Source organism: Zychaea mexicana (assembly GCF_025766255.1).
Source record: "Zychaea mexicana strain RSA 1403 chromosome Unknown BDB00scaffold_27, whole genome shotgun sequence".
NCBI lineage: Eukaryota > Fungi > Mucoromycota > Mucoromycetes > Mucorales > Lichtheimiaceae > Zychaea > Zychaea mexicana.
This window is the reverse complement of record NW_026516690.1, coordinates 287895-312672: the sequence shown is the minus strand read 5'-3', so window position 1 is coordinate 312672 and position 24778 is coordinate 287895. Positions and strand designations below refer to the sequence as shown.

General features: G+C 42.9%; 7 protein-coding genes across 7 annotated transcripts; 4 read left to right on the top strand and 3 right to left on the bottom strand.

The window, feature by feature from the left end:
- On the bottom strand, positions 1-1931 carry BDB00DRAFT_818425 (uncharacterized protein). The gene is made up of 6 exons (XM_053123154.1): positions 1521-1931; positions 1215-1432; positions 939-1147; positions 804-866; positions 516-707; positions 1-369 (listed from the first exon to the last, which is right to left on the bottom strand). The coding sequence occupies exons 1-6, from the start codon at positions 1649-1651 to the stop codon at positions 241-243; spliced, it is 942 nt and encodes a 313-aa protein (XP_052980801.1). The 5' UTR covers positions 1652-1931; the 3' UTR covers positions 1-240.
- A 1321-nt stretch (positions 1932-3252) lies between these two features.
- Positions 3253-5071, top strand: BDB00DRAFT_945760 (uncharacterized protein). The gene is made up of 6 exons (XM_053129509.1): positions 3253-3659; positions 3748-3965; positions 4079-4284; positions 4397-4459; positions 4565-4756; positions 4830-5071. The coding sequence occupies exons 1-6, from the start codon at positions 3529-3531 to the stop codon at positions 4956-4958; spliced, it is 939 nt and encodes a 312-aa protein (XP_052980800.1). The 5' UTR covers positions 3253-3528; the 3' UTR covers positions 4959-5071.
- Positions 5072-6271: 1200 nt separating this feature from the next.
- BDB00DRAFT_818422 (uncharacterized protein) lies at positions 6272-8997 on the bottom strand. The gene is made up of 6 exons (XM_053123153.1): positions 8706-8997; positions 8527-8622; positions 8372-8449; positions 7114-8238; positions 6811-7014; positions 6272-6722 (listed from the first exon to the last, which is right to left on the bottom strand). Exons 1-6 carry the CDS (start codon positions 8802-8804, stop codon positions 6666-6668), a joined length of 1659 nt encoding a protein of 552 aa, XP_052980799.1. The 5' UTR covers positions 8805-8997; the 3' UTR covers positions 6272-6665.
- Positions 8998-12255: 3258 nt separating this feature from the next.
- Positions 12256-14069, top strand: BDB00DRAFT_818413 (helix-loop-helix DNA-binding domain-containing protein). Its single transcript, XM_053123152.1, has 3 exons — positions 12256-12871; positions 13006-13100; positions 13240-14069. The coding sequence occupies exons 1-3, from the start codon at positions 12369-12371 to the stop codon at positions 13605-13607; spliced, it is 966 nt and encodes a 321-aa protein (XP_052980798.1). The 5' UTR covers positions 12256-12368; the 3' UTR covers positions 13608-14069.
- Positions 14070-14440: 371 nt separating this feature from the next.
- On the top strand, positions 14441-16466 carry BDB00DRAFT_818411 (Homeodomain-like protein). Its single transcript, XM_053123151.1, has one exon. It carries the CDS (start codon positions 14464-14466, stop codon positions 16354-16356), a length of 1893 nt encoding a protein of 630 aa, XP_052980797.1. The 5' UTR covers positions 14441-14463; the 3' UTR covers positions 16357-16466.
- BDB00DRAFT_955646 (MCM2/3/5 family-domain-containing protein) lies at positions 16467-20440 on the top strand. The gene is made up of 12 exons (XM_053129649.1): positions 16467-16793; positions 16893-17391; positions 17479-17618; positions 17696-18126; positions 18207-18348; positions 18423-18564; positions 18637-18825; positions 18924-19127; positions 19232-19393; positions 19482-19809; positions 19894-20027; positions 20113-20440. Exons 1-12 carry the CDS (start codon positions 16555-16557, stop codon positions 20254-20256), a joined length of 2754 nt encoding a protein of 917 aa, XP_052980796.1. The 5' UTR covers positions 16467-16554; the 3' UTR covers positions 20257-20440.
- A 639-nt stretch (positions 20441-21079) lies between these two features.
- Positions 21080-24033, bottom strand: BDB00DRAFT_818407 (glycyl-tRNA synthetase). The gene is made up of 6 exons (XM_053123150.1): positions 23572-24033; positions 23028-23449; positions 22760-22905; positions 22348-22663; positions 21759-22263; positions 21080-21668 (listed from the first exon to the last, which is right to left on the bottom strand). The coding sequence occupies exons 1-6, from the start codon at positions 23663-23665 to the stop codon at positions 21241-21243; spliced, it is 1911 nt and encodes a 636-aa protein (XP_052980795.1). The 5' UTR covers positions 23666-24033; the 3' UTR covers positions 21080-21240.
- Between the last annotated feature and the right edge of the window lie 745 nt (positions 24034-24778).

Genomic DNA, 24778 nt, shown 5'->3' with positions numbered 1-24778 from the left:
ATGAAAATTATTTGGTGCGAAAGCTATATAATCATCATAAGAAAGAGTCAATAAACTACTTTAGAGGTAAGGTGTCTAAGGTGACCTACTTGACAAACATTCCTTCCTCGAAGCGACCACGTATTTCAAATTGATTTTGGAAAAGTATCAAAAGAATTTTTAGTAGAGTGCTTATAGGAGCAATATTTGAATTCAGTAGGATTAAATGAAAGGTTCTATAACATATAAATAGTAAATATATTAAATAGCGGCTCCTTGATAGTCAGGAACTTTTTCTTTCAGTAGTTTTTCGGTGTACTCCCATAGATCAGCAGCATTCTTTTCAGATCTTGAGTAAGGGTTTGCCCAACCAGATGCAGCGTAGGGAACCTAAAATACATAAGATTTTGTTTTTGAGTTCCAAGTCAACCAGGCTCTTCATAATGATATCTTTTGTGGCAAAATATCAAGCTAGTTCATGACCCTTGACCGATGATCCAATCCATTTGCACTGCATCCCTATGCATACTACTTACGTAATACTGGCCCTTGATCTGTTTACTTTCCACCTCAGGGCTCGTGGCAAGATACAGTTGTGTAAGCGAACCATTCTCCGTAGTAATAGCAAGATAGTTGTTGTACACACTATCCAAGAATGACTTTGGGGAAGCAATATGTCTTGAAAGCTCACTGCTCACAACGCCAGGATGATTACAGTTGACGTATACCTATAGCACCGGACAAAGAAGATATTTAGTATATTTAGCTACAAACACTCCTTGTTAATTACTGCTGCTGTAAAAGCATCTTATCCCACACATTACATTGTCAATCCCCTGGGCTTCCAAACGTTTGGCAAGTTCACGGGTGAACATGATATTGCATGCCTAAAGGAAGAACAAAAACCTTTGTAAGAAAAAAAACCCCCTTTAATAAATACTTTGAGAAAGTCCTTTTACCTTGGTAAAACCATATTGCAAAGTGGCATTATAGCCCTTCTTCTCACTGATTTTGTCAGTAAAATTGGGAGCATAAACTGAAGTGGAATGATGGCCCATGGAGCTCACATTGACAATACGACTGGGACCGGATTTGATTAAAAGAGGAAGCAGTTGCATGGTCAAGTAGTAGTGAGCCACATGGTTTGTGGCAAACTGTATCTCAATGCCTAGTAATGATCTTTTGAGTTTGACAGGTTCTTTCTTTCTTTTTTTAACGTCGTATATATACAGTACCATCCTTGCTAAGACCATAGGGACACATCATGACACCAGCATTGTTCAGCAAGATATGCAACTTGTCGAATTTAGCAGTAAACTCCTCGGCAAACGCTTTAACTGCTTCGAGCGAGAGCAAGTCAAGCTTCATAAACTCAACCTTGTCATTACCGGTAGCAGACTTAATCTCGGTAACAGCAGCTTGTCCCTTCTCTTCACTACGGCTGGCCACAATACTTTATAAAGTATAATATTTCGTGCTTGAGTTACTTTTATATCATCTTAGAATCGCGTTCACTCCCCCTTTTACTAATTAAACGTTACATTTGACAATTCTGTCGTGCCATCTCCAAAGCACAAACCTTGCCGATGCCAGTGTTGCTACCAGTGATAATGGCGATCTTGCCAGTGAGATCAGGTATTTTCGAGAAATCGAAATTCTTTGAAAAAAACATAATACTTTGTGGTATATGATCAAGGCCCCCTTAATTAAATAATTGAGTAGGAAACACGATAGACAAGTGTCGGGTTTTTTAAGGAAAACGCTTCACCATCACATGCAAAGCCGAACTTTCCCTGTCTTCCCCTAAAAAAGCCACTTACATTCCCTGCTCTTTTCAACCTAAAAAGCGAGCTAATTGTTTGACGTCGCTATGATATGAGCATCATGAGATGTAGCGAATGGTCAGTAAGGAAAGAAAAGAGGATAACACTCACTAGGCACTGGCATGTTGGGATATTTGAACTACAACATTAGCAACAGCACTATGCATAACAGTAAATTTGTTGTCTTATCAATACCCAGGTGAGTGACAGACAAACTGTATACGATGTAGTTTCTGCATAATTTACGATATCAATTGTGGTGACAATAAAGCGCCACTTATCGCTCATGTCAAACACTGGAGTATAACCATGATGTGGGTGATACAAGTCGTTACCCGATATGGAACCAATATTATTAGCGCCACCACCAAATCAATTAAAGGCAAGTACGCGTCATAATGGTTTCACAAAGAGGAGGTCATTGAATTAACCCGCATGAAGGATGTAAGCTGTCAGTGATACCATTCCTTCTGTTTGCTTTGGCAAAACCGTTCTGTCGAGGCTATTCCACCGACAATGTGTTTTTTCTCGTGACTTTGTACACATATAATACGTTCGCTGACACTATGCCGCTTGAAACTTACCGTAGTGAATGATCGTTCCAAATAAGGGACAGCAGGAAGTATACACGAGGGTACTGCTTCTCTCACATCTATTATATAATCAACCTCCGTCAGCTCACAGACACATAAGAGAGCCTTAAGAGATGAAGATGAAAATAGAAGCGTATAGTATTAAGGGAAGATAACTGTGCATCTTACCTATGGTGATCTTGAAAGAGTTTCTGGCTGACATTTTTTAACATCACCGTTCAGTTCAATCTAAATATTATCATACCCTGCCCCAGCTAGGATGCTGCGAGTTCGCCGTTGGCAAAATTTGTCACAGAACCCATTATATATGTATGTACCACGTAGCAATTGATACTGATGCGACAAGGACCATGTATGGATGCATAGACGTCAATGTCCAAGTATAAGTAGTTGGAGAGAAACATAACCATTACCAACAACGGTTCTCAAATTTAAACTAGAAGCTCTTTAAACAGAAATGGAATATTTCAGTGCTCTCATCTTGCAACATGAAGACCCACACGATACGTTCATCAATTCATATCACAGAAGTGCGGCTAATAATCAAAGTGGGTGTTAGCATTACCGCATCACACACGAAAATACATTATTGTTTTCTTCTGAAGCGCACATGTCCGATGATCATGACGACGCTGTGTCTAAACGGGGGCAATAGACAAAGCAAAAGCTCTGTAACCATGTAAAATGGCGCGTCCTAGGATAACTGCCTAATCTGGGCGCATGTGTACGCAAGTGATTTTTCCCACATTTAGAAATGGGCATATTCTCCTATACGACAACAGCATCAATCCGATTCCTGGGTATAATGATCCAGATACTATGTCTGGTTTTTACTGCACCCTTCTCATTTACCGAATACTTGCACTGACACTCCTTGAGTTTAACAATTTTTTATGGAAACTACGCGTGTCTGTCTCAATATGTTTTTACTACTTGCGTAAGAGCTGCCTAGTTATAGCAAATGAACGATTTGCTCCCTTTTTGCGCTATAACAGACGTAATCATCAACGCAATATGCATTTGGTTGAAAGGATAGTACCTGCATATAAGAGGATATGTTTCTATGAAATGTAAATTTTGATAATCATCATCACTCTATTACATACTATACTACTTGCACTCGACCAACAAGCATGTTCTCCTCAAAGCATTTCGAACTCTCCGATATTCCTGATCTCTCGGGCAAGGTCGCAATTGTCACAGGCAGTAACACTGGCATCGGCAAGGTCTGCGCAATCCAATTGGCCAAGAAGAATTGTCAAGTGTATGTATTTTCAGTCGAGGAAAAAAAAAGGCCGGGCGGCACAATACAATAATAGATTAATTGGCATTTCTATTGATATAATAAACAGGATTGTACCAAGTCGCAGTGAAGATAAAGGTCTTGCTGCCGTTGCCGATATTAAGGCCATTACCGGAAACGAAAAAGTCGAATTTATCAAGTTAGACCTCCTTTCGCTCCAATCTGTCAAGGCATTTGCTGAGGAATTCAAATCCAAACACGATAAGCTGCATATCTTGATCAACAACGCCGGTATTATGTTGGCTCCTTACAGTCTTAGCGAAGACGGTACGTGATAGTAGTAACAGTATCGTAGTACATATGGAAATGGGTGTGGATAACTGTTTAATTATATATCTTTCCAATCTTAATATAAAATCCCAAACTCTATTTTGATACAGGCCTCGAAAGTCATTTCGCAACGAATCACGTGGCGCACTACTACTTGACAATGCAATTACTTCCTACTCTCATCAGCTCAGGACCAAGTCGTATTGTAAACGTCAGCTCTTTTGGCCATAATTTCACACTCGTTTCGTCTCGCAGTCTAGACAATATAAATGACGAGAAAGGCTATTCTCGCATGATACAATATGGTTTTACCAAAGTATGTATTGATATACTTGAACGAAAGATTTTCTTGGAGGATTGTGGAGATGTTTAACCAATTATTAACAGAAGAACTACCTTGTTGTTTGGTTTTCTTTTTCTTCTTATAGGCTTACAACATTTTATTTACCCGTGAACTGACTAGGCGATTGGAAGCGAATAAAATCAATAATGTAAGGATGAAGATGCTGAAAGTGTTAGTGGCTTACTGTATATAAATATACTTGTGTGCTACATTTATACTAATACGAAGAATACCTTTTCTCTAATAATAATAGATTTATGTCAACTGTAATCATCCTGGTGTGGTTAGCAGCGAGCTTTCCAGACACGCTTTCGACCAGCAATCCTGGTTTAGTAAATTTTACAATAACCACGTAGCTATACCTACGGAGAAGGGTGCACTTACACAACTCTACCTGGCCACAAGTCCTGAAGTGGAAAGCAAAAACATCAAGGGAGAATACTATGTACGTAATAAACTTTTTTTCTGTGATTTAATGATTGTTTTGTTGAAATACGATATCTTATATATGTATATAGGTTCCTTATGCAGAGCCAGGTTGTGCAAATGCTTTTTCAAAATCGGACAAGAATGCCCTTGATTTGTGGAACTATACTGAGCAACTATTGAAGGAGAAGGTGCCTGACTATAAGGGTGCCATTTTCTAGAAATCCAGAATTAACATCGGTAAAACTCAATCCTACATCTAACTTTCTCCATCATGAGGGTGTTCCTAAATGGCCAGTTTTAATTTTTTTCATGCTGTACACATATACTATACTCCTCTTATTTAGCATTTAATGAACATAAATGATAAATAACAACAATTTCAAAAGTAGCATGCCGTTTTGATATGTCTATCATAGAATATCAATTTATTTTATATAGTGAATTACTTTTGATTTTGAGGTTCTTTCATACAAAAAAGGTATGCCGCTGGAAAAACTATAACACGCATCACTAATGTTATAAATTGAGAGACTGCTATATTATCTGATATAGACTGCATCATACATACATATTTACAGAAATATACTGATACAGCATAAAGTTGACTTCTCCATTCGGTTTGTCGGTGACAGTTAGGAATAGACATCTTTAACAACGAGGACATACCACCACAGACGATGGAAAAGGCTGCCGAAGATATTGTATGAAGAATTGACGTCTTCACGTAATGCCAATGAAGGTACTAAAAAAGAAGGTCAGAATCTCGGCATTATCATGGAGCTTACGCCGCTTACTGCATTATGACATGGGAATCTGATATGTACAGTGCATGGCACAAGAAAACACATGTTTTCTATCTGAACCTGCAAATTCGAGATTCCTCCTTTCATCAAACGACTACACCTGTCTTACAGCACTACTGCTCCTCACAGTTTATCACTAAAGTTAAGCATTCAGCTCTTTTCGTGACATGGATGACGACGCATCTCGCTTCTCGATATATTTCAACGAGCAAGAGGGATTTCATCGACCTATGTAGATCACAGAGAGGGAAGACAGTTGAAGCCTCATTGAAAAAAGACACATCGTACAATATGGTAAATACGCAATGAAGCGCTTATACTCATTTTGACAAGGACGGATGACATATGGAAATATCGAACTATGTTAAAAATTTGAAAATTCAATGATCCCACCTTATATGCCAGCGTATGTATAAGCTTTGCGAGAGCAACGAAAACATTCTCGCCGCCGCCGTTAGCTTTAAAAGTGACTCAAGTGACTGGACGGCATGATAATCCCATGAAAATTGTCAGCCTAAGAATAGACCAGCGCTCGTTTGATCACCTTGAGCGCATCATACCATTATTGCTGAAGCTTGCCGATCCTTGTTCAGTGGATGCCAGATGCAAACCCAATACTTTTCTTCTACATACCAAGTAGTTTACTAAAGTTTCTCATTTAATGCATTACTATACTTTCGAGCAACATCAATATCAAGGTAAATTGTATTAAAAAATTAAACTGATATGTGATACGTTCAATATCCAATATTTTAAAAACATTTTCGGTCATGTTAAACGGTGATCTATGTAATGTCAGCTGATCAACAGAGTTTTGAATAGGAACCTCTCCTATTAAAGAGTTTGTGCTATAAAAATACATATACAATTGGCTTATTTTACTTAGGGAGATGTCTGTGTAGATAAAAAGTCTGGTAAAGTTTAAAATAAAATGCTTTAAGATATATTATTTACATGATGTAAAGAGAGCTAATTGTATGCATATATGTGATCAATCAAAAAGAAGCGTGTGAGGGTATATAGAGTGATGACAGGGTAATGATGGTAAAAGTGGTTTGGATGTTTGCACGATGTTCGAAAATGTAACATTGGTATACGTAAAACGAAGGAGAGGATCACTTATTAAAACAAGTTGAAAAAGCTGCTGTATCCCGACGTTGCTGTAAGAGATTCCAAGTTCTGTCAATCACAAATAAAGTGATTAGTCAAAAGGGATCGTTCTATAGTTATAACAACCAAGGTTCTAATACAATGAATACCAACTAACCTTTTCCATCATCGAATTCTGTGCCTGCAAGCGCGTGACCTCTGAAATCGATCTTTGCAACAGATCTGGTAAAGACAATTTGGCTGGGTCGCCAAGACTTGTTGCTGTTGCTTTCACACCATCATTACTTTCATCATGCGGCTTTGAAATGGCTGCTACTAATGTGACGGCCAGTGTATGTGCTCGGCGGTGCATACGTTGTAACTAAAATAATTAATCCCCAACAACTCGTTAATTACTATTTCGACTTTTTCTGAATGTAAATGATTATACGGTTCACAATGAGTGTTGTTGCATAATCACCTTAAGGCATTCTTGTGTTGCAATGGCCTTGGTCTTTTTATGCAGCTGGACATCCTGTGTGGCCTTGGTTAGTTGCTGGGTAACGTCCTGTCGTCGTTCGATCTCTCGACCGAGACGTTCCTTGAGCACTTCAAGCTCGCCTAAGAGACGATTGAATTCTGCATCACGGGCTGACGACGTTTCTGCCAACCGAGTCTCCCAATGGTTTTGTATTTCGCGAGCGTCGTCCGACATGGAAGTTTGTGCGTCCATGAGTTTACGCTCCCAGGCCCGCTCACATTCATGGAGAGCGTCTTCTTTGACCCGTTCCAAATGCGACTCGAGTTCGTCCATGGACGCCTGGTGTTCAATCAAAAGCACATCCATCGCATGGTCATGGTGCTCCTGTAATTCGGCTAATGAATGAGCATGTTCAGAAATCATGTTTTGCATTTTGGCTTCGTGGTGCATGGCCGTCTGCTGCGATTCGTGCATAAAGCGTTCTTTGACTTGGGCCAGATCGCCCCGGTAGCTGGCCATGGTTTGCTTGTTCTTTTCGGCATATGTTCGTTCAATGGCCGCGAGTCGTTCTTGGTAGACGCGCTGGGCGCCCTTTCGGTATTCTTTTTGCAGCTGCGTCAGCTGTTGGAGTGGGTCTTTTGTTAATAGGAGCGATTCCAGGTCTTGAATTTTTGATTGGAGTAGCGATCGTTCTTGGTCAAAGGCAAGCTTTTGTTTCTCAAGCTCAGCTTGATGGCGTTCCTGCATCTGATCTTGATGGGCCTGGAGTTTGAATAGTTTTTCCTGCAGGAGCCGGACGGGTGTGTCAGCCTCCCGTAATCCATAATGTTGGGTCACTGCAGTTGCTTCTTGTTCGTCAGTGGCTACCGAGTCGCAGTCGCTGTGGATGGGTGTGTCTGGGGTCCGTGGCGATGTAGGGGCACTCTGGGTCAGCCGGATAGTATCCCTTTGGAGCTTTGCGTATTCAGAATCCTTGGCGCTCAGCCGTTGCTGAAACCCGCAAAGTCTTCGCTCGTGCTTCTTTTGCTCGCTCTGCAGCATTGCCTCGTAGTGTTTGCGGATGTCTTGCGCTTCATTGTCTCGCTCTTGCTTTTCTTGATCGAGTAGTATTTGCAAGTCTTGGATCTAATATGTTTGATGTAGGAGTTAGTCTTTTTTTTTTCAGATCCAAGATTTTCGTTTTTAAGGGACTTATGGGGATTCTAAAGAAGGGTCTCCCCCGGACGGGGAGAGAGGGATGAAGGAGTGAGAGACATACCTGGTCCAGGTAGCGTTGCTCAATGTCTTGGATACGTTTTTCGGAGAGCACTTCTTTCAGCTTGATTTCATGAAGCAGCTAATGGTTTTATATTTGCGAGGTGATTGGTACAAAGTGTTGGTGTCTTATTGGAGGCTGATTAACTCTACACTTACACTCATGCGATGCTTATCGTACATCTTCTTATCTTCGTCGGTCTTTTGCTCGAGATAATGAACACGTTCGCGATGTTGTTGGAGCTGACTCAAAACCTTGGAGTAGTAATGCAGTTGCTCATTATGAGTACACAGATACATGTGGGGATGGCAATAGAAAAAAATAGGAAATTATGTACCAATGCTCGCTCCAACTCCCATTCTTGTATAGCCACCATAGGGCCTAAAGTATTATTAGATTGATCAATGGTAAGATGATGTCGTCGTGAAACTTCCATAGAAATGTGCTTTTTTCAAATAATAAAGGGAAAGAGAAAGCAAGTGGAAAGGAAACGAGGGCAAAGAAGGAAAGGGTATATATAGCCAAAGGAAAAGCAAGCTAAAAAGGCAAGAAAAAGAGTTTTTTTTCTGGTACAGGTAAGCTGCAGGGCTACCAAAGTGTAAAGCCAAGCAATCAGCAGCAGCAGCAGCAGCAGGTCAAGAGAGAGAGAGAGAGAGAGAGATGCAATACGCACATGAAATAAGACGTACCATTCAGTCATCTTTGCAGCAGATGCGGGGCGATTCTGTCAAAATAAGGCAGTTACAATAACAGGTCCAAAAACAGCCAAGTTGGCCCGTTTCATCTGACCATCTTTTCGTACTACTACTACGTTTGATAATGGTTCTTATTCTTCCGCGACTTGGCGAATGTTTGACCTTTCTTTCGCTATAATAGAGTCGACATCACTCTTACTACTACGGGGCATGGTAACTTTATCTTGCGGCCTCTGTTACAGTTATGATCTTGCATTGCAACCGCCCGCTGAGATCCAAAAAGGTGCAGAGGGACGATGGATGCTGTTCCTATCCGGAGCACACCCCCCTCCTCTATCTCACCACCACCCCCCCCCCACCCATCCCGAGCCAGCTTTTCTTCTTCTTCTTCCACCCTTCGTAGCACAACAGCGCTCCGGCTAATACAATAAGGATCATCACTTCAAAAAAGAATTATTGTTTAATGATACGCTGTATGTATATTCCACAAACAATGACACACTTCTGGAGGAGAACAGCATCTTGAGCTGTACTACTATGAGCACGGCGATGCCCGGAAGCATCTACCCGAGAGAAGTTGTGATTCATGATCCTGTTGTTGCATCTGTGCTTCTTTGTTGATGATACGCATCGTCCATCACGCGAAAGTTAAGACCATGGGTGATAGTAGTAAGTCCATTTATCCTCTTTTAATATGTGCGTATGTACTAGCTGTACCTAGAAAAAAATGGAATGCATTAGCACGGACGATGATTGGTGCCTTTAACTTTATCTGGCTCCCCGCAACGCCTCCTTCCTTCCGTCTGATGTAATGTACATGTTTTTATTTTCCACTCCTTCACTTTTTCATATCGCAGCTAAAATGTTTTCAAGGGGGTGGGGTGTGGGACAAAGGGGTTGAGCGGGGGAGGGAAGAAGAAGAAGTAGAAGAGGATCGTGGCAGAAATGCTGCTGAGCATGGTGACAATGGTATTAAGAGTAAAATGTTATGATGTGGATGTCGATGATGAAACATTACACTTCAGGCACACGGATGCTATCATAGCTTGCTTCCAAAGAAATGGCTGATACATATAAAAGGCCAAGTGCTCGTGTGTTACATTTCCCCTTCTCTTCACCATTTTCCATTGGGTTGTCGCGTGGTTCTCGCCTGGCGCTGGGAGTTGGTCACAAGGCCTTTTTTGAACGTAGAAGGTCCACACTGCTTTACCTTGTCTGATTATTATTGCTCAGTTACGGATTCTTCCTTTTTCCTTTCTTTCGCTATTATCTATCTTTAGAGTGTCGCCGACATTACTACTGGAACAGGACTATAATGGCTATCTTTACAACAACTTTTTAAAAAATTTGCCCTTCTAGGTACAAAAATTTCATTCAATACCAGACAGGGCCAGTTGCTTTTAAACCAAATAATTTTGTCATAGCCGAAGGGGGCTCTTATTCCCTTCCTAAACTGAGGATTGTAATGTTTTGTTGTCAATTCAAGTAGAAAAGAATGCGTTTCCGCTCAACAAGGGTCAAGTCGACAAATAAAACTACAAGCGTACATAATTACAAGGTGTATTAGATAATAGTAGATGCTTTCGTTTAAAGGACTCAAGGTGCTGTTGCTACTCTACACATCTGTATCTAAAACAAGCAGCAGCAGCAGCAGCAACAACAACAGTACGTACCTTAATGTTTATTATAAATAGTAGAAGAGCCTTCATTTATATTATGCTCGATCTGCTTTGGGGTTAGTCGTGTGATCAACTGCATCCGCCACGTCATTGAGAATCTGTATTGTGCCAAAATCTTCGATATGATACGTGCATGCAGGTTGCTATGCAGCATCACCCACCAGCCATATAGGCGACGCCAAAGTGATTGTAGTCAGGCAGTGTAGTAATCGCAGTATTAGCTGGTTGTCTAGCAACCAAATGGTAACTGACCGGATGTTCAACTTTTTGCGCCATGTGTTGCATTCATGCTATTGTGCCTGCGGTATAGCAAGGTAGCTGCCAGCACTAATGCTTGTACACCAAGCATTAGTAATTAAAGCCAGGGGTCGTGATGCGTGGGTGTGTATGAACATATGCCTATTTGTACCGCAATCGAAGTGCAGATGGGTTGGTTTAAAGAGAAGAGTTCGGTCTAACATAGCAGAGCACAAAATCACAACACTCGTTCTTTTTATAATGATTCCCAGACGGAAAAAAGTTATTTAGGCGGCCTGTGCTCTCCTCCTTCTATCATAATAGGCTAGAAGGTCTCGTTGTTATTAGTTCAACACGGGCTCGATAAAGAATGACTCCGAGGTAGTCGTGGTACAAAAGGCGATGATTTTCATTTGTGCAACAATTATGCTGATATCATCATTTAGCACTTTTCTCTTTTTATAAAGTGACATCCATGCAGTTTCTTTCACAGTGTTTTCCACACATATTCTATACGCAGACAACATGTATAATGTTCAACCAGGTGTAGAAACATTAATAAATCACACTGGTATATGTGATTGAAGCGATTTCATGCGAGCTTGTGATAAATTATTGCTTTTGCAGAAAATCTGTCATCGCAGTGTAGCAGCAGTAGTAGCATGACTCTAATGATCGATCGCACGAGCGACGTATATTTTGACGCACTTCATATCGTAGGGACTAGTATATTGTACTACTACACTAGAAAAACAGTTAGCTATGACTAAAAGTTGAACAGAGAGTAAGTGTGTGTGTTTTAAGTGGATGATATCATCATCATCATCATCGGACAAGATCGGCCTGCTTGGGATGGTCCGTGTAAACCAGGTGGGGAGCCAACTTGTTACCCTACCCTACAGAGTTACTCTTGGAATTTGAACATGAGATTTCTCGGACTGATTTTCAGTGGCAATAATGACTCTTCCTCTCTTGAGCATTTACTACTACTGATAAAAGTAGCACACCCATGAGGGTCAAGAAAAGGAGAGATGAAAGCCGAGTTCTCAATCCTGTCTCCATGGGTCCGCGGTACTCATTTCGCCGAGTGTTCTTGCATACTAAAAAAAAAAAAGGGAAAACTTTTATATTGCATCGTCCCAAGTCGTTGTTGTCGTCGTCGTCCCTCGCAGGCCACATGATCGATCTTTTGTGCTACCAGAAACGCTAGCCTTGGGTCAGCCGCCCGCACTTTGTTGGGCTTTTTTTTTTCTGTGTGTGCTTTGCAGCTCTCTCTCTCTCTCTCTCTTTCTCTCTCTCTCGCTCTATCCCTCTCTTTCGTCTCTTTCTTTCCTTCTGCCTTTCTCACTGCAACTTACTCACACTTTTGAAAGGGAAAAAAAAAGAACAATGTCAATGTACTCTCCAACACAGCAGGATTTTAACGAGCAATTCTCACAGACCGGACTCGCGTCCATGGGAGGAACACCGCACACCACTGTCGGAGCCGTGCCTGTCCGCAATCAGCAACAACGACACAGTGGGGTGTTTAATCCTTCGGCAAGTAACAGCTACCAATTGCACCACCACCATCAGCACCAGCGACAAAACAGCTTTGGCGCAGCAGCCTCTATTGCCGTTAGTCCACCCAATAACGTTGCCGCTGCCGCTGCCGCAGCCGCAGCTGCTGCAGGAGGACGACCCATATCATTTGCCGACCCGAACGCTCAAAACTGGTTCGGAACAAGTTTAGACTCGAATGGATCGTCGTTTGGGCAGTCGCCGATATTTGGTGGACGGGATTTAATCGTATCGCCGTCCACTTCAACAGGCCATTTGGATGGAAGTACAACAGGTGGTGGATATCCTGGAGGTGCTGGTGGTGGTGAGGATGATGAACTCCAGCAAAGAAAGTAAGTTTGTTGTTAATGTATATCTTAGGGAGCCCCCCGTCCCGCCTACCCACCCGCACACACACACACACACACAAAAACGTAACTCTTTCTTCTCCAATAACAAACTAAACCATTCTTTCTCCTATCAAAAGCTTGCAAGAAATGTTTGAGAAACGGCGGCGGCGGCGCGAATCGCATAATGCAGTGGAGAGAAGACGAAGGGATAATATCAATGAGCGGATCCACGGTAGGTTTTTCTCTTGTATGTGTGCGCGGGGTGGGGAGGGGGCGCTCCTACTACTACTACTTGGTCGAGAGACGGGTGCAACTACAAAAGCAGCATCTATACTGTAACACTTACGCTTGCATACACAATCCTCTTATAGAACTATCAACGCTATTGCCCGAACATCTGCTGGAAAGCGCACCGACCACCTCAAATGTAATGTCCGTTTCTTCCGGCCAAGGCGGAGGCGGAGCAAGCAACATGAAAGCAATCAACAAGGGCACGATTTTAAAGCTTTCTGTGGATCACATCAAAGAGCTCAAGGACACGCTGACACAGTACAAGGACCGTGTGGCAGAGTTGGAGCGATCGATCGAGTCGGCCAAACAGAACGACAGTGCAAAGGTCAAGGCGGAGGACGGCAGCCATTCAACGACGGCATCGCGTGCAAGACACGAGCGGATTGGATCGTTGCAGTTCCAGCAACAGTTTGGCAAGTTACATATCGAGGACTCAAAGCAGGTGTAAACGAATCCAGACAATCATACTTCCTCTCTTATCACTCCTACATACACACTCTTCCACTCCCTTGTGTACCACCATTACATCGCCGTTCTCCTGCGAGTCCTTCCACTCCAAAGGTGCCATTATATAGTCATACCAAGCTTAGTTTTACCCCCCACCCCTCTTTTTCTTTTTCTGTTTTTCTCTTGTTATTGCTTTTTTCATAGTGTTTTCTTTCTTGGTACATACCTTGCAATCTAACGTATGTATATACTTCTTCTTCTACTCTCTCTTTCTGCCCATATCCATTGTTCAAATATACATCGTGGGAAAGACGACGACGACATATCTCATGCGAAAGTTTATACGCTATAATGATAACCCACAACATTCATATATACTCGTCTCATGTGAACTCTAAGCCTCAAGGCAACACTGTTCCTTGTTCGGTCATACCACTTTTGATGTGTGTTCAGCAACTATGTACAAAGACAATCAGGCTTGTCTTACTAACACTATCTCTTAAACTGTATGTTGCCTGAGAAGAAAAGTGTCATTTCCCACCTGGTCCAAGTGTGTCTACTATGACTCTCTTAGTAGCTACTATAGGTAACGAGTGGCTCTTGAATCATCAATGATGATACCGTTTATTTTCGCACGACACTAGTAGCGTACATATCAAAAGACACGATGCAGTTTCTTTCAATGTATATCGTAGTGCCGACTAGATAGCTAGACAAGATATTAGCAATGCATCAAACGGAACCAGCACCGTGTATACTGTGATCGAGCCAATGAGATCGCCGGCTTCAATTTTTATTGCAGGAATATACACTTATTGTTTTTCGGCTTACGCTTTTTTTTTGTGACAACGGTTCTTATGTTCATACGATCCATCCACAATGCAGTCCACCACGCGCCAGTCTTGACATTTGCCCGCCCTTCTTTACCCTTCACTATACGCATTTCCAAACATACTTTACATATCAACGCAGTGTGCCTTCGATCGTCGTGGGAACCCTGGGAAGATACTTTCATTCGCGACTATATTGCACAAAACGGCTGCAAGTACAGAGATTTAGTTGAACATTGTCTTCCGCATCGCACAGTGACTGGTGTCGAGCAGCGTTGGAATGAACATTTAGATCCAAGCCGGGTACGCGGAGGCTTTTCCAAACAAGAGCTCGCCACGGTCCGTCGTGCAGTCAACGAGCTTGGTGAAGGCCACTGGACCGAGATATCCAAAAATTATCTACCACAACGAACACCTCGCTCTATCCGATACAACTACTATTATCACTGCGTGCCATCCGAACATGTTAAAGCGAAACGCAAGCCATGGACAGCTGAGGAGGACGCATTGTTGCTGCGAGGTTATAAAGAGTACAACCGCCAATGGACGCAAATTAGTCGAAAGTATTTGCCCCACCGCAGTCATGTCGGTATACGCGACCGCTATGACGAAACGCTCGATCCAACAATCAAGACAGATCCATGGACGGAGTCAGAGTACGACTTGTTGTTAAGACGCCACATCATGTATGGTGACGACTGGAACAAGGTTGCTGAAGGGTTGGCTGGACGCACGCCTCGCGCATGCCAACGCAAATGGATCCAAAAGGTCGAGCCGTCGATAGGTGGCGGGAAGAAGGAATGGTCAACCAAAGAAACCCGACTGTTTTGGCACTTGGCGTGTGCGCATGATTTCCACTGGCCACAAGTTGCCAAACTACTCGGCCGGGATCGTGTCGCTTGCAGTAACAAATTTTATGATGATATTCGGGCCATGCAACCTTTATTGGACAACGAGCTGGACCAGCTATCCAATGAAACCATGGCACAGTGGAAGCGACGGATAGGCTTACGCATGCGCCATTGGACAGACAGCGGTTATACCGTAGATACGAGCGCAACGGGCGCATTGATGGTGACGGGAGGCGATTGGACAGACGAAGAAATCGAGACGCTTAAAGATACCATACACAGCATGCAACGTATTGATTGGCAAAAAGTTGCGGCCAAGGTCGGTAAGTCGCCGGTGCGGTGTCGAAGAAAACACAAGGAATTGCTAGGTCCCCAAGTACGGCGAGAACCATGGGCACCAGAAGAGGACGAACAGCTATTACAACTAGTCCATAATTACGACACTCAATGGGAACGTATTGCACAAGAGATGAGCCATCGCAGTGCGCAACAGTGCATGTCTCGCTGGTATCGCCACCTAAAGTACCGTGATGAAGACAAGCTATCCAACATGAAGCAAGGCAATTTCAGCGAGCAAGAAAAGGCATTGGTGCAGGAAGGTGTGCATATGTTTGGCAATAACTGGGTTGCGATTGCAAAGACATATCTACCACAGCGGACGGCTGCGCAATGCATGCGATGGTGGAAGCAGCATGGACAAAATTCGGGCCGTTGGACGGCGGAAGAGGACGACAAGCTGCGATTCGCAGTATGCGAGTTTGGAGAAAATTCGTGGAAGGATGTGGGTGCCTTGGTGTTGACACGAACGCCTCATCAATGCCGCATCCGATGGATTCAAACATTGGATCCAAACATCAAACGTGGGCGATGGTCACAGGAGGAGCAGATACGACTTGCTGAACTCGCCCATGTGCACAAAGACGAGTCGTCTAGGGTGGATTGGAAAGCTGTTGCCAAAAAGCTGGGCACTGGCCGGACATCATGGACTTGTAAATACAAGTATCAGCACATGGTGCAAACGGGCAATCAGTTTGGCTTGCGGCATCGAAACAATAAAAAGAGATTATGATCCTCTAACCTGTGATGGATTCCCTGACATAATTTCCCATTGGTACCTGAAACCTGTATTTTTATTGACAGTCACTTTTTTTTTTGAAGCTGCCAAACTTTTTTTTTTGACGCGACGTGTTCTACCGCGTTCACTTTCACCTCCGCGTTCCCAAACGTATTCGCCCCACCCCCCTTATCCTTTTTTTCTCGATCAAACATGGATCTTGGCAGCGATCATTTTTCCAGCAATCTTTTGGCTTCTTCTCAAGTTGCTCCACTTGAGGGCGTGCCACCCTCGACACCTGCCAACATGGAGGTCGATGCTGGTGAACAGACACAAGCTGAAGCTCCTAATCAGGCACGTCGCATCAACCCTTTTAACACTGGCACCGTTACCAAGGTCGTCGATGAACTGGCTGAGAGTGTCAAGGAAGCCTTTGTTAAATTCTTGGAAAAGTAAAATTTTGACTTTTGACATATAGGGGTGGGGAGAGAGCGAGAAAATATAAGATAAACAGCTCGAATTTACAACGAAACTTCTGTTATTATTATTAGTTTCCGCGACAACAGTGCATCGTACATTAGCAGCAGCGCTCAAAGTGCTTATCAAGGCCGCACTTACATGATGCAAATCGAACAGCTCCAGTACAACGAAATGCAAACTGTGTTTGTCGATTATGCTCACGTACAAAGTGCCGACGAAGGTTTAGCAACTGCTCTGAAACAACAATACTACCGCCTTTCTCCTTATCTTCGCCGCGCCGTTCAGGACGTCGTCCAACGCCACTTCCCACAGTACGCACACGCCAACACAACATCGACCGAACCTGTGGCAGGTGCCATTTTACGTGAGTTCGCAGTATCGTTCTATGGCGTTTCTGATTTCGCACGTGTGCGTAAGCTCAAGACTGAAAAGATTGGCCAGTTGATCACCATTAGCGGTACAGTGACGCGCACAACCGAAGTGCGTCCCGAGCTGGTGTATGGTTCGTTTACGTGTAATGAGTGTGGCAAGGTCATGAACGATATTGAACAACAGTTCCGATACACTGAGGTAACACTTTGATGGTTTGGGGGGTAGAAAAGAAACAATAGTGTTTGTCAGATTGGGTCACTGACAGAATAAGAAAACGATTCTTAGCCCACCATGTGCCAAGGTCTTCAGTGTTTCAACCGTCAGCACTGGACTCTGAACGTCGAACAATCCAAATTCGTCGATTGGCAAAAGGTCCGTATCCAAGAAAATTCGAGCGAAATTCCCACTGGCAGTATGCCCCGCAGGTAGATAGAGCGAATGACAGATTCATTTTGACGATGATCTAGGAAGGGAACGAACTACTAACACGATGTTTAATTAGTATGGATGTGATTGTTCGAGGAGAAATGGTCGAGCGTGCAAAGGCTGGTGACAAGTGCAACTTTGTGGGTACTTTGATTGTGGTTCCTGACGTTGCTGCATTCCGAACGCCCGGCACCTCGGTCGAATCACAGCGTGATACCAGCACACGTACGCGCGAAGGTCTTGGAAATGAAGGTGTCACTGGTTTGAAGTCGCTCGGTGTTCGTGATCTGACTTACCGCATGTCGTTCCTTGCATGCATGGTCCAGCCTGCTACCCAACACAAGTCGTCAACTGCCCATATGCACGGTGATGATGTCGACAATGAAAGCCGTGAACAAGTTTTGAACGACTATACACACGATGAGATTGAGCAGCTTAAGAGCATGATTGATTTGAACAGTGATGTTTATCCTAAGCTGGTCAACAGTATCGCACCCAACGTATTCGGTATGTATTTGTTTTTTATCTTTGTTTATGATCTTTTTGCGAAAAGTATGAAGCTTACATTTTTTATTGCGGGATGTCAGGTCATGACACAATCAAGAAGGGTATTTTGCTGCAACTCATGGGTGGTGTTCACAAAGAAACACCCGAGGGTATGAGTCTTCGTGGTGATATCAACGTCTGCGTTGTCGGTGACCCAAGTACAAGTAAAAGTCAGTTCCTCAAGTAAGTCATCGTTAGAATAAGCCGTGTTTCCATATCAAATTACGACAACAAAACTAACCGCGCGATGTGCATAGATACGTGTGCGGTTTTATGCCTCGATCTGTATACACATCCGGCAAGGCTTCTAGTGCGGCTGGTTTGACAGCTGCTGTAATCAAGGATGAAGAAACGGGAGAATTCTCTATTGAAGCTGGTGCACTCATGCTTGCTGATAACGTAAGTACGAAAGAGGGAAGTTAGAGAAAAGGTGTACAGAAATACTAACCATCTCTTCTTTTGCCTTGTTAGGGTATCTGTGCTATTGATGAATTCGACAAGATGGATATCAAAGATCAGGTTGCTATTCACGAAGCTATGGAACAACAGACTATTTCTATTGCAAAGGCCGGTATCCAAGCCAGCTTGAATGCTCGTACCAGTATTTTGGCAGCAGCCAATCCTCAGCATGGTCGATACGATCGTAAGAAAACACTCAAGGTAAAAAAGAGAAAACGTGGAAGGGATATCCATCCTCTCAATCACAACAAGTGCTTGGTACCATAGTATACTCATTGTTGTTTTCTTAATGATAATAGGCCAATATCAACATGTCAGCACCCATTATGTCACGTTTCGATTTGTTCTTTGTTGTGTTAGATGAATGCAACGACGTGACAGATTATAACATTGCTCGCCATATCGTCAATGTTCATCGCTTGAAGGACGACTACATACAACCTGAATTTAGCACTGAACAACTCCAAAGATACATTCGCTTTGCCCGTACATTCAAACCTAAGGTGGGTTCTATTTCCTCCCCTTTGAAATCTTATATGTACAGACATATTTTTTTGTCATTATTTCATTGATGGCGTGTCCTATATCTTTTGCATATGGCTACTAGATGACCCCTGAAGCAGCAGAAAAGCTTGCACACTGTTATCGCGATCTTCGACAAGGTGATGCACAGGGAATCGGCAAAAACTCGTACCGTATCACTGTCAGACAGCTTGAGAGTATGATTCGTCTCTCCGAAGCTATTGCAAGAGCACATTGTCAAGAAGAGGCAAATCCTAGAAATTTCTGTTCGCTTGTAAAAAAAAAAGGCAACACGTGGAAAAACTAACATGAAAACCTACACCAAATAATGATAGATCACAGTAAGCTTTGTAGTTGAAGCATACCACCTCCTTCAGAAATCCATCATTCGTGTGGAACAAGACGATGTTGATATTGAAGATCCTTTTGGCGGATCCAACAATGTGGTTTCGAGCGCAGAAGCTTTGGAAGGAATGCAGCGACTCAATATCCACGAGGCTGCTGAAGCAAGAGAAGGGTCAGCAGCAGCAGAAGGAGAAGACAACATGCAAGTGGAAGAACCATCTGGAGAAACGCGTCAAAGAATCCGTATCGATTATGACAAGTTTGTACAGATTAAACTTATGCTTGCACACAAGCTGCGAACTATTCAATCCACAGAAGGTGAGAAAAGAAAAAGGGATCACTAAATCAAAGAAGATGACTAACTTGTCTCGATATCTTAAACGCACAAAATTCAAAATCTAGATTCTGTCGGTATTCGTAGAAGTGAACTTGTACTGTGGTATCTTGAAGAGCGTGAAGACCAATTGCAATCGATGGAGGATTATGAACAAGAAAAGACCATCATCGAAAAGGTTATCATGAAGCTTTCGAAACCTGTAAGTTTGATAGAGATTATTTAGGGTCACTCCTCTTCCAATGTTATCCTTGAATGTATAATCTTAATTCTTTTGGGTATTTTAGGAACACGAAACGCTGCTTGAAGTTTATCAGAGTGATGAGTTTGGTGTAGGATCTACCGCTGAAGATGGTGAAGAAGACGCACCAGCAGGATCAGCAGACGATCCTCTCATCATGCTGCATCCTAACTGTGTGTTGCTTGAGTAATTCTACTTTATTATCATTTTTTAAAACAAAAAACGAGGCATCATCTCTCTCTCTCTCTCTCTCTTTGCATACTTTGGTCTCTCCTAATAATTCTGTATATATTCAACTCTCTTTCTTGTAATGCCCGCAAACACCCCATTTCAAAAAAAGAAGACAAAATAAAGCTAAACTTACCATTTAAATTATAACAACCGCTACAATCATAAGTATATGAAACACATCTTTGGGTGCGTCCATTCTAACTTTTATGGCCTTGTGTGCGCCTATCATACTACTGCACTTGAGCGTCGAGAGAACCAATGCGCTTATAGCATTCGACGGTCCTGTTTCTGGTCAGCCTTACTTGGTGATTCCAGCTAGCGACGAGAACTACGACCATGTTTGACGGGGTGTACGACTTATCGGATGCAGAGCTAGATGTTATCCCGGCTGCAGCAAAGTCTATCTGATTGATAACTCGCCTGACAATCCAGAATTGTTGGATGATGCACTAGGTATCATGCAGGAAGACACACCAAAGTTTGTAGCGCCAGACATGTCTGGACATGCCAGATAATAGCAATGATTTGAGCGATGCTTAAGGCAGCGACACTGGCCTGATTAGCATTGGCGATGTTACTGTGAAGAGTTTACGCACCGAGATGATGGGTTTGTTTCCATGTAGATATCGTCAAGGACGTCGGTTTTGATGGTACCAATCCTTTGAATGGCTGGTGTGTTCTGTACATATATGATCATCTAACTAAAGAAATATCACGCATACCCATAGATACATCCACTATTGCCGCCCGCATCCACCTCGCTAAGAATGCATCACGAATAGGAAGATTTACACATAGAAATCTTTTGTTTAATCTTTGTTTATACAAAATAAGAGGAAGAAAACCCAAAATACAAATATATTTGTTAATCATTCAAATCGAACAAACTATTTTTTCTGTTATTGTTATCTACAAGACAAAATGAAGAAGGAAGAAAGAACATTTATTGTTCTTCCTTGAAAATCTTCAAAATGTTTTCAAACGAGTCACGGATCTGCTTGGTCGAATCACGGTAACGGAGGGTGACGGTATTATCCTGGACAGTCTGGAAATCCACAGTGATAGCATAAGGAATACCCAATTCATCGTTACGAGAGTAACGACGACCAATGGATGCCTTGCTATCATCAGTACGCGTAGACACGCCGTTCTGGCGCAAGGCACGCGAGTATTTCTTGACGAATGGTTCGAATTCAGCGTTGCCGGAAAGAGGCAGAATGCAGCACTTGAAGGGTGCGACAAGAGGAGGGAAAGACAAGACGTTACGGGCTTCGTCATCTTCACGGACCCACCAGCTGTGTTCGAGCAAAGAGTACAAGATACGACCGATACCGAACGAGGGTTCGATGACGTTGGGGGTGTATTCACGAACTAAACAAGCACAAATAAAGTAAACTTTAATATCTCTCTTCCCTCTTTTATAATGGTGCTTATCAAACGATCGAAGAATGGTATATTTACCGTGCTCAGTAATGGTGCCCAACTTGACGCTGACATCTTCCTTGGCAACTTCAAACTTCTGACCATCAGCCTCAACGATAGCGGTGCCCTTAGACTCGAGATCCTTTTCAAGCTGAGCGAAGCATTCGTCAGTGTAGCTCAAGATGGCCTCTTCGACAGCCTTGGCGTTCTTCTTGTACTTTGGACCAAAGGTCTTCTTGTTGATTTCGACCTGCCACTTTTGGACAGTGCGGGGTTCGGCCAATTGCTCACGGACCACCAGCTTTTCCTTGGTGCGCACCGAGTGGACGGTCAAGTCATAGGCAGATCGATCGGCACAGCCAACACATTCAATCCAACCATAGCTCGTCTTGATTTCGGCATCCCAGCAGTCGCAAGCGTAATGGGCCATTTCGTTGTCCATATGCTGGCGGAAACGGAGCTTTTCACGCTTGATACCAATCTTAAGTAAGAATTCATTGATACGAGCCATAAAGTAACCCAAGGTCTGGTTATCAATGATTTTCTATAAAAAATAAATAAAAAAAAGGTAAGTCCAGTATTGGCTTTGCCTAAACAGAGGTGATGGATAATGATGATAGACAATTACCTTTTCGACAGCGTCGCCAATGGACATTTCAACAGTCTCGGTCTTGCCTTGCAACTGAACGTCCTTGGGCAACAAGGTGATGACAATATCCTTAGCGTCTTGGTAGCCAGGGTGATTCTTGTTTTCAGGATCGACATAGTGCTCGATCTCGGCCATGGTAAATTCACGGACACGGAGCAAGCCAGAGCGAGGGCTGATTTCGTTACGGAAAGCACGGCCGACCTGAGCAGAAGCAAAAGGCATCTTGTCGTTGTTGAATTCTAAAAGCTTCTTGAAGTTCAAGAATTGACCTTGGGCAGTCTCGGGACGCAAGAAACTAACAGATTCCCCACTTCAGAGTCAGCACAAAAGCAATAATCCCTCTACTACATCTTTTCAGAACAATAAAAAATCCTATTTCTCGTCTTCGTACCCCTTGAGCTGGCCAGTAGGACCAATTTGACTCTCGAACATCAAGTTGAATTCTTGAGGCATTGACAATTCGTTACCAGACTCGGGCGAACGGATGTTGTATTTAGTAATGATCTGGGCCAATTCTGGGCCACCATAGTTGTCGATCTAGAATGATAATACGTGTCAGCCAATCCTACTATCACACACACTCACACTCAAATCACACAAAATACATTCCCAGAGACACCAACAAAAACAACAAAAAGATTAACAATTTTTTCTTTTACCTGAGCAAGAATCTCTTCGTATGTCTTGCGCTCTTCCTCGCTCAGTTCAACGGCAACGACGGTACCCTTCTTCTTTTTCTTCTTATCCTTCTTAGCAGCCTCGCCAGCCTGCTTGGCAGCATCGACAGCAGCAGCACCTTCCTTGGCGGCGCGAGCCTCACGATCGCCCTGAAGACGAGCTTCCAACACAGCCTCGACCAAGTGATCGGCACGGAAGATTTCACCGTTCTTCAAGTCCTTGCACATCCAGTCGGCGAACTTGTCAACGTGGCCAGAGGTCTTGAGGACATCGTACGTGTTCATGATGGTCGTGTCCAGCTCAAGCATTTCTTCCTCCAGCACGAAATGGTTGCGCCAGACGGAAATAATGTTGTTCATTAAAGCACAACCGGTCGGTCCATAATCGTAGAAACCGGCAACACCTATTGTTTTGAAAAGAAGAGAGAGCAAAAGAGAGAATGGGGTACATTTTAAAAATGTCAAAAGCGTGTCCTTTCGTTTCTCACACATTTTGCATTTGTGGAAATGCAAATTGAAGGTTTACCGCCATAAATTGCAAATGCTGGTGCAAAGAAGAAGCGTTTGGTGCAAAGCTGTTCAAGAGCGGCTCTGTCAAATGGTTTTGCGGTTGTAGCCATGATGCGCGTTTATGGTTTAACCCCTCTTGCTCCCAACTCTTGCCGCCTTTCTTTTTTAAAGCGAATCGGGGTAGCAAAGCCACTTTTGACGGGAATATTGAGTCAGATCGAGTCGTTCGAGTTATGCACTTTCCCAAGTTCTCACCGGGATAATAACCCCCTTCGATGGGAAAATTAACTTGTGCACGTAATATAGCTACAGTTGCGCACGAAACAGGATCTATCCGCGCATGGCTAAAAATTCAACTAATGCTCTGATGGAAAATTGGTCTTTTCCCGTAACTAACCGTACTACGCTACTCAAGTCTCATATACATATATCGTCGACAATAGTAATGCTACTCATTTATTTGCAAGTTAATATTTCTCCCCTTAATATGTATTTTTTAGGCTCACGCCTACTATAACATAGCTGGGACATGGATACAATTATGGTTTAATCAACTTATCATGGAAGTAATAGCACGTTGCAAGATACATTCTTTCTTATATCCACCCACGATGTATACAAGTGAAAAGTTGTTGTAGAGAGCTCCTGTAGCAAACACTCGGATGTCTACATTCAAAGGCTACTTATAACTAGCGATTACTTTTATGTAGCTACCATGAGGATAGTTTAGCTTCCTCTGCTTTCATTCTCTATGGCGTATATACCAGCACCAGCTTTAACTAATAGTGGCAAACTGTACAGTAAAAAGCACCCATAATCTTCTTTAACGCCTTTACAGACTGTGGCACTTACAACACCAAAAATTGTATCGTCCGGTCGTCGTTACTTAATATTCTATACACATCCCGCATGGGTCACCTTTGTAAATCCTATTGCCTTTCTCATGCAAATTGTGCAGTAGCTTTCTCGTAAATCGGCAGTACGGTCAAGAGCTCAAAGCAAAAGCAAATTGATATATAAAACTAAGCGGACAAGGGCGTGAATATTCTTCCTCATTTAATCGCTCTTTTGTTCAAGAAGCTTTCGCTGTTCTACTTGATAGATAAAAATTTAACCCACATCGTCGTAAGTGCTACTTATTGATCCGCACCAGCTTTTGCATTAAAACTCAAAACCTTTTTTCAATTCCAGCGATCTTATTTTTTCAACTTTAATAGCCATGA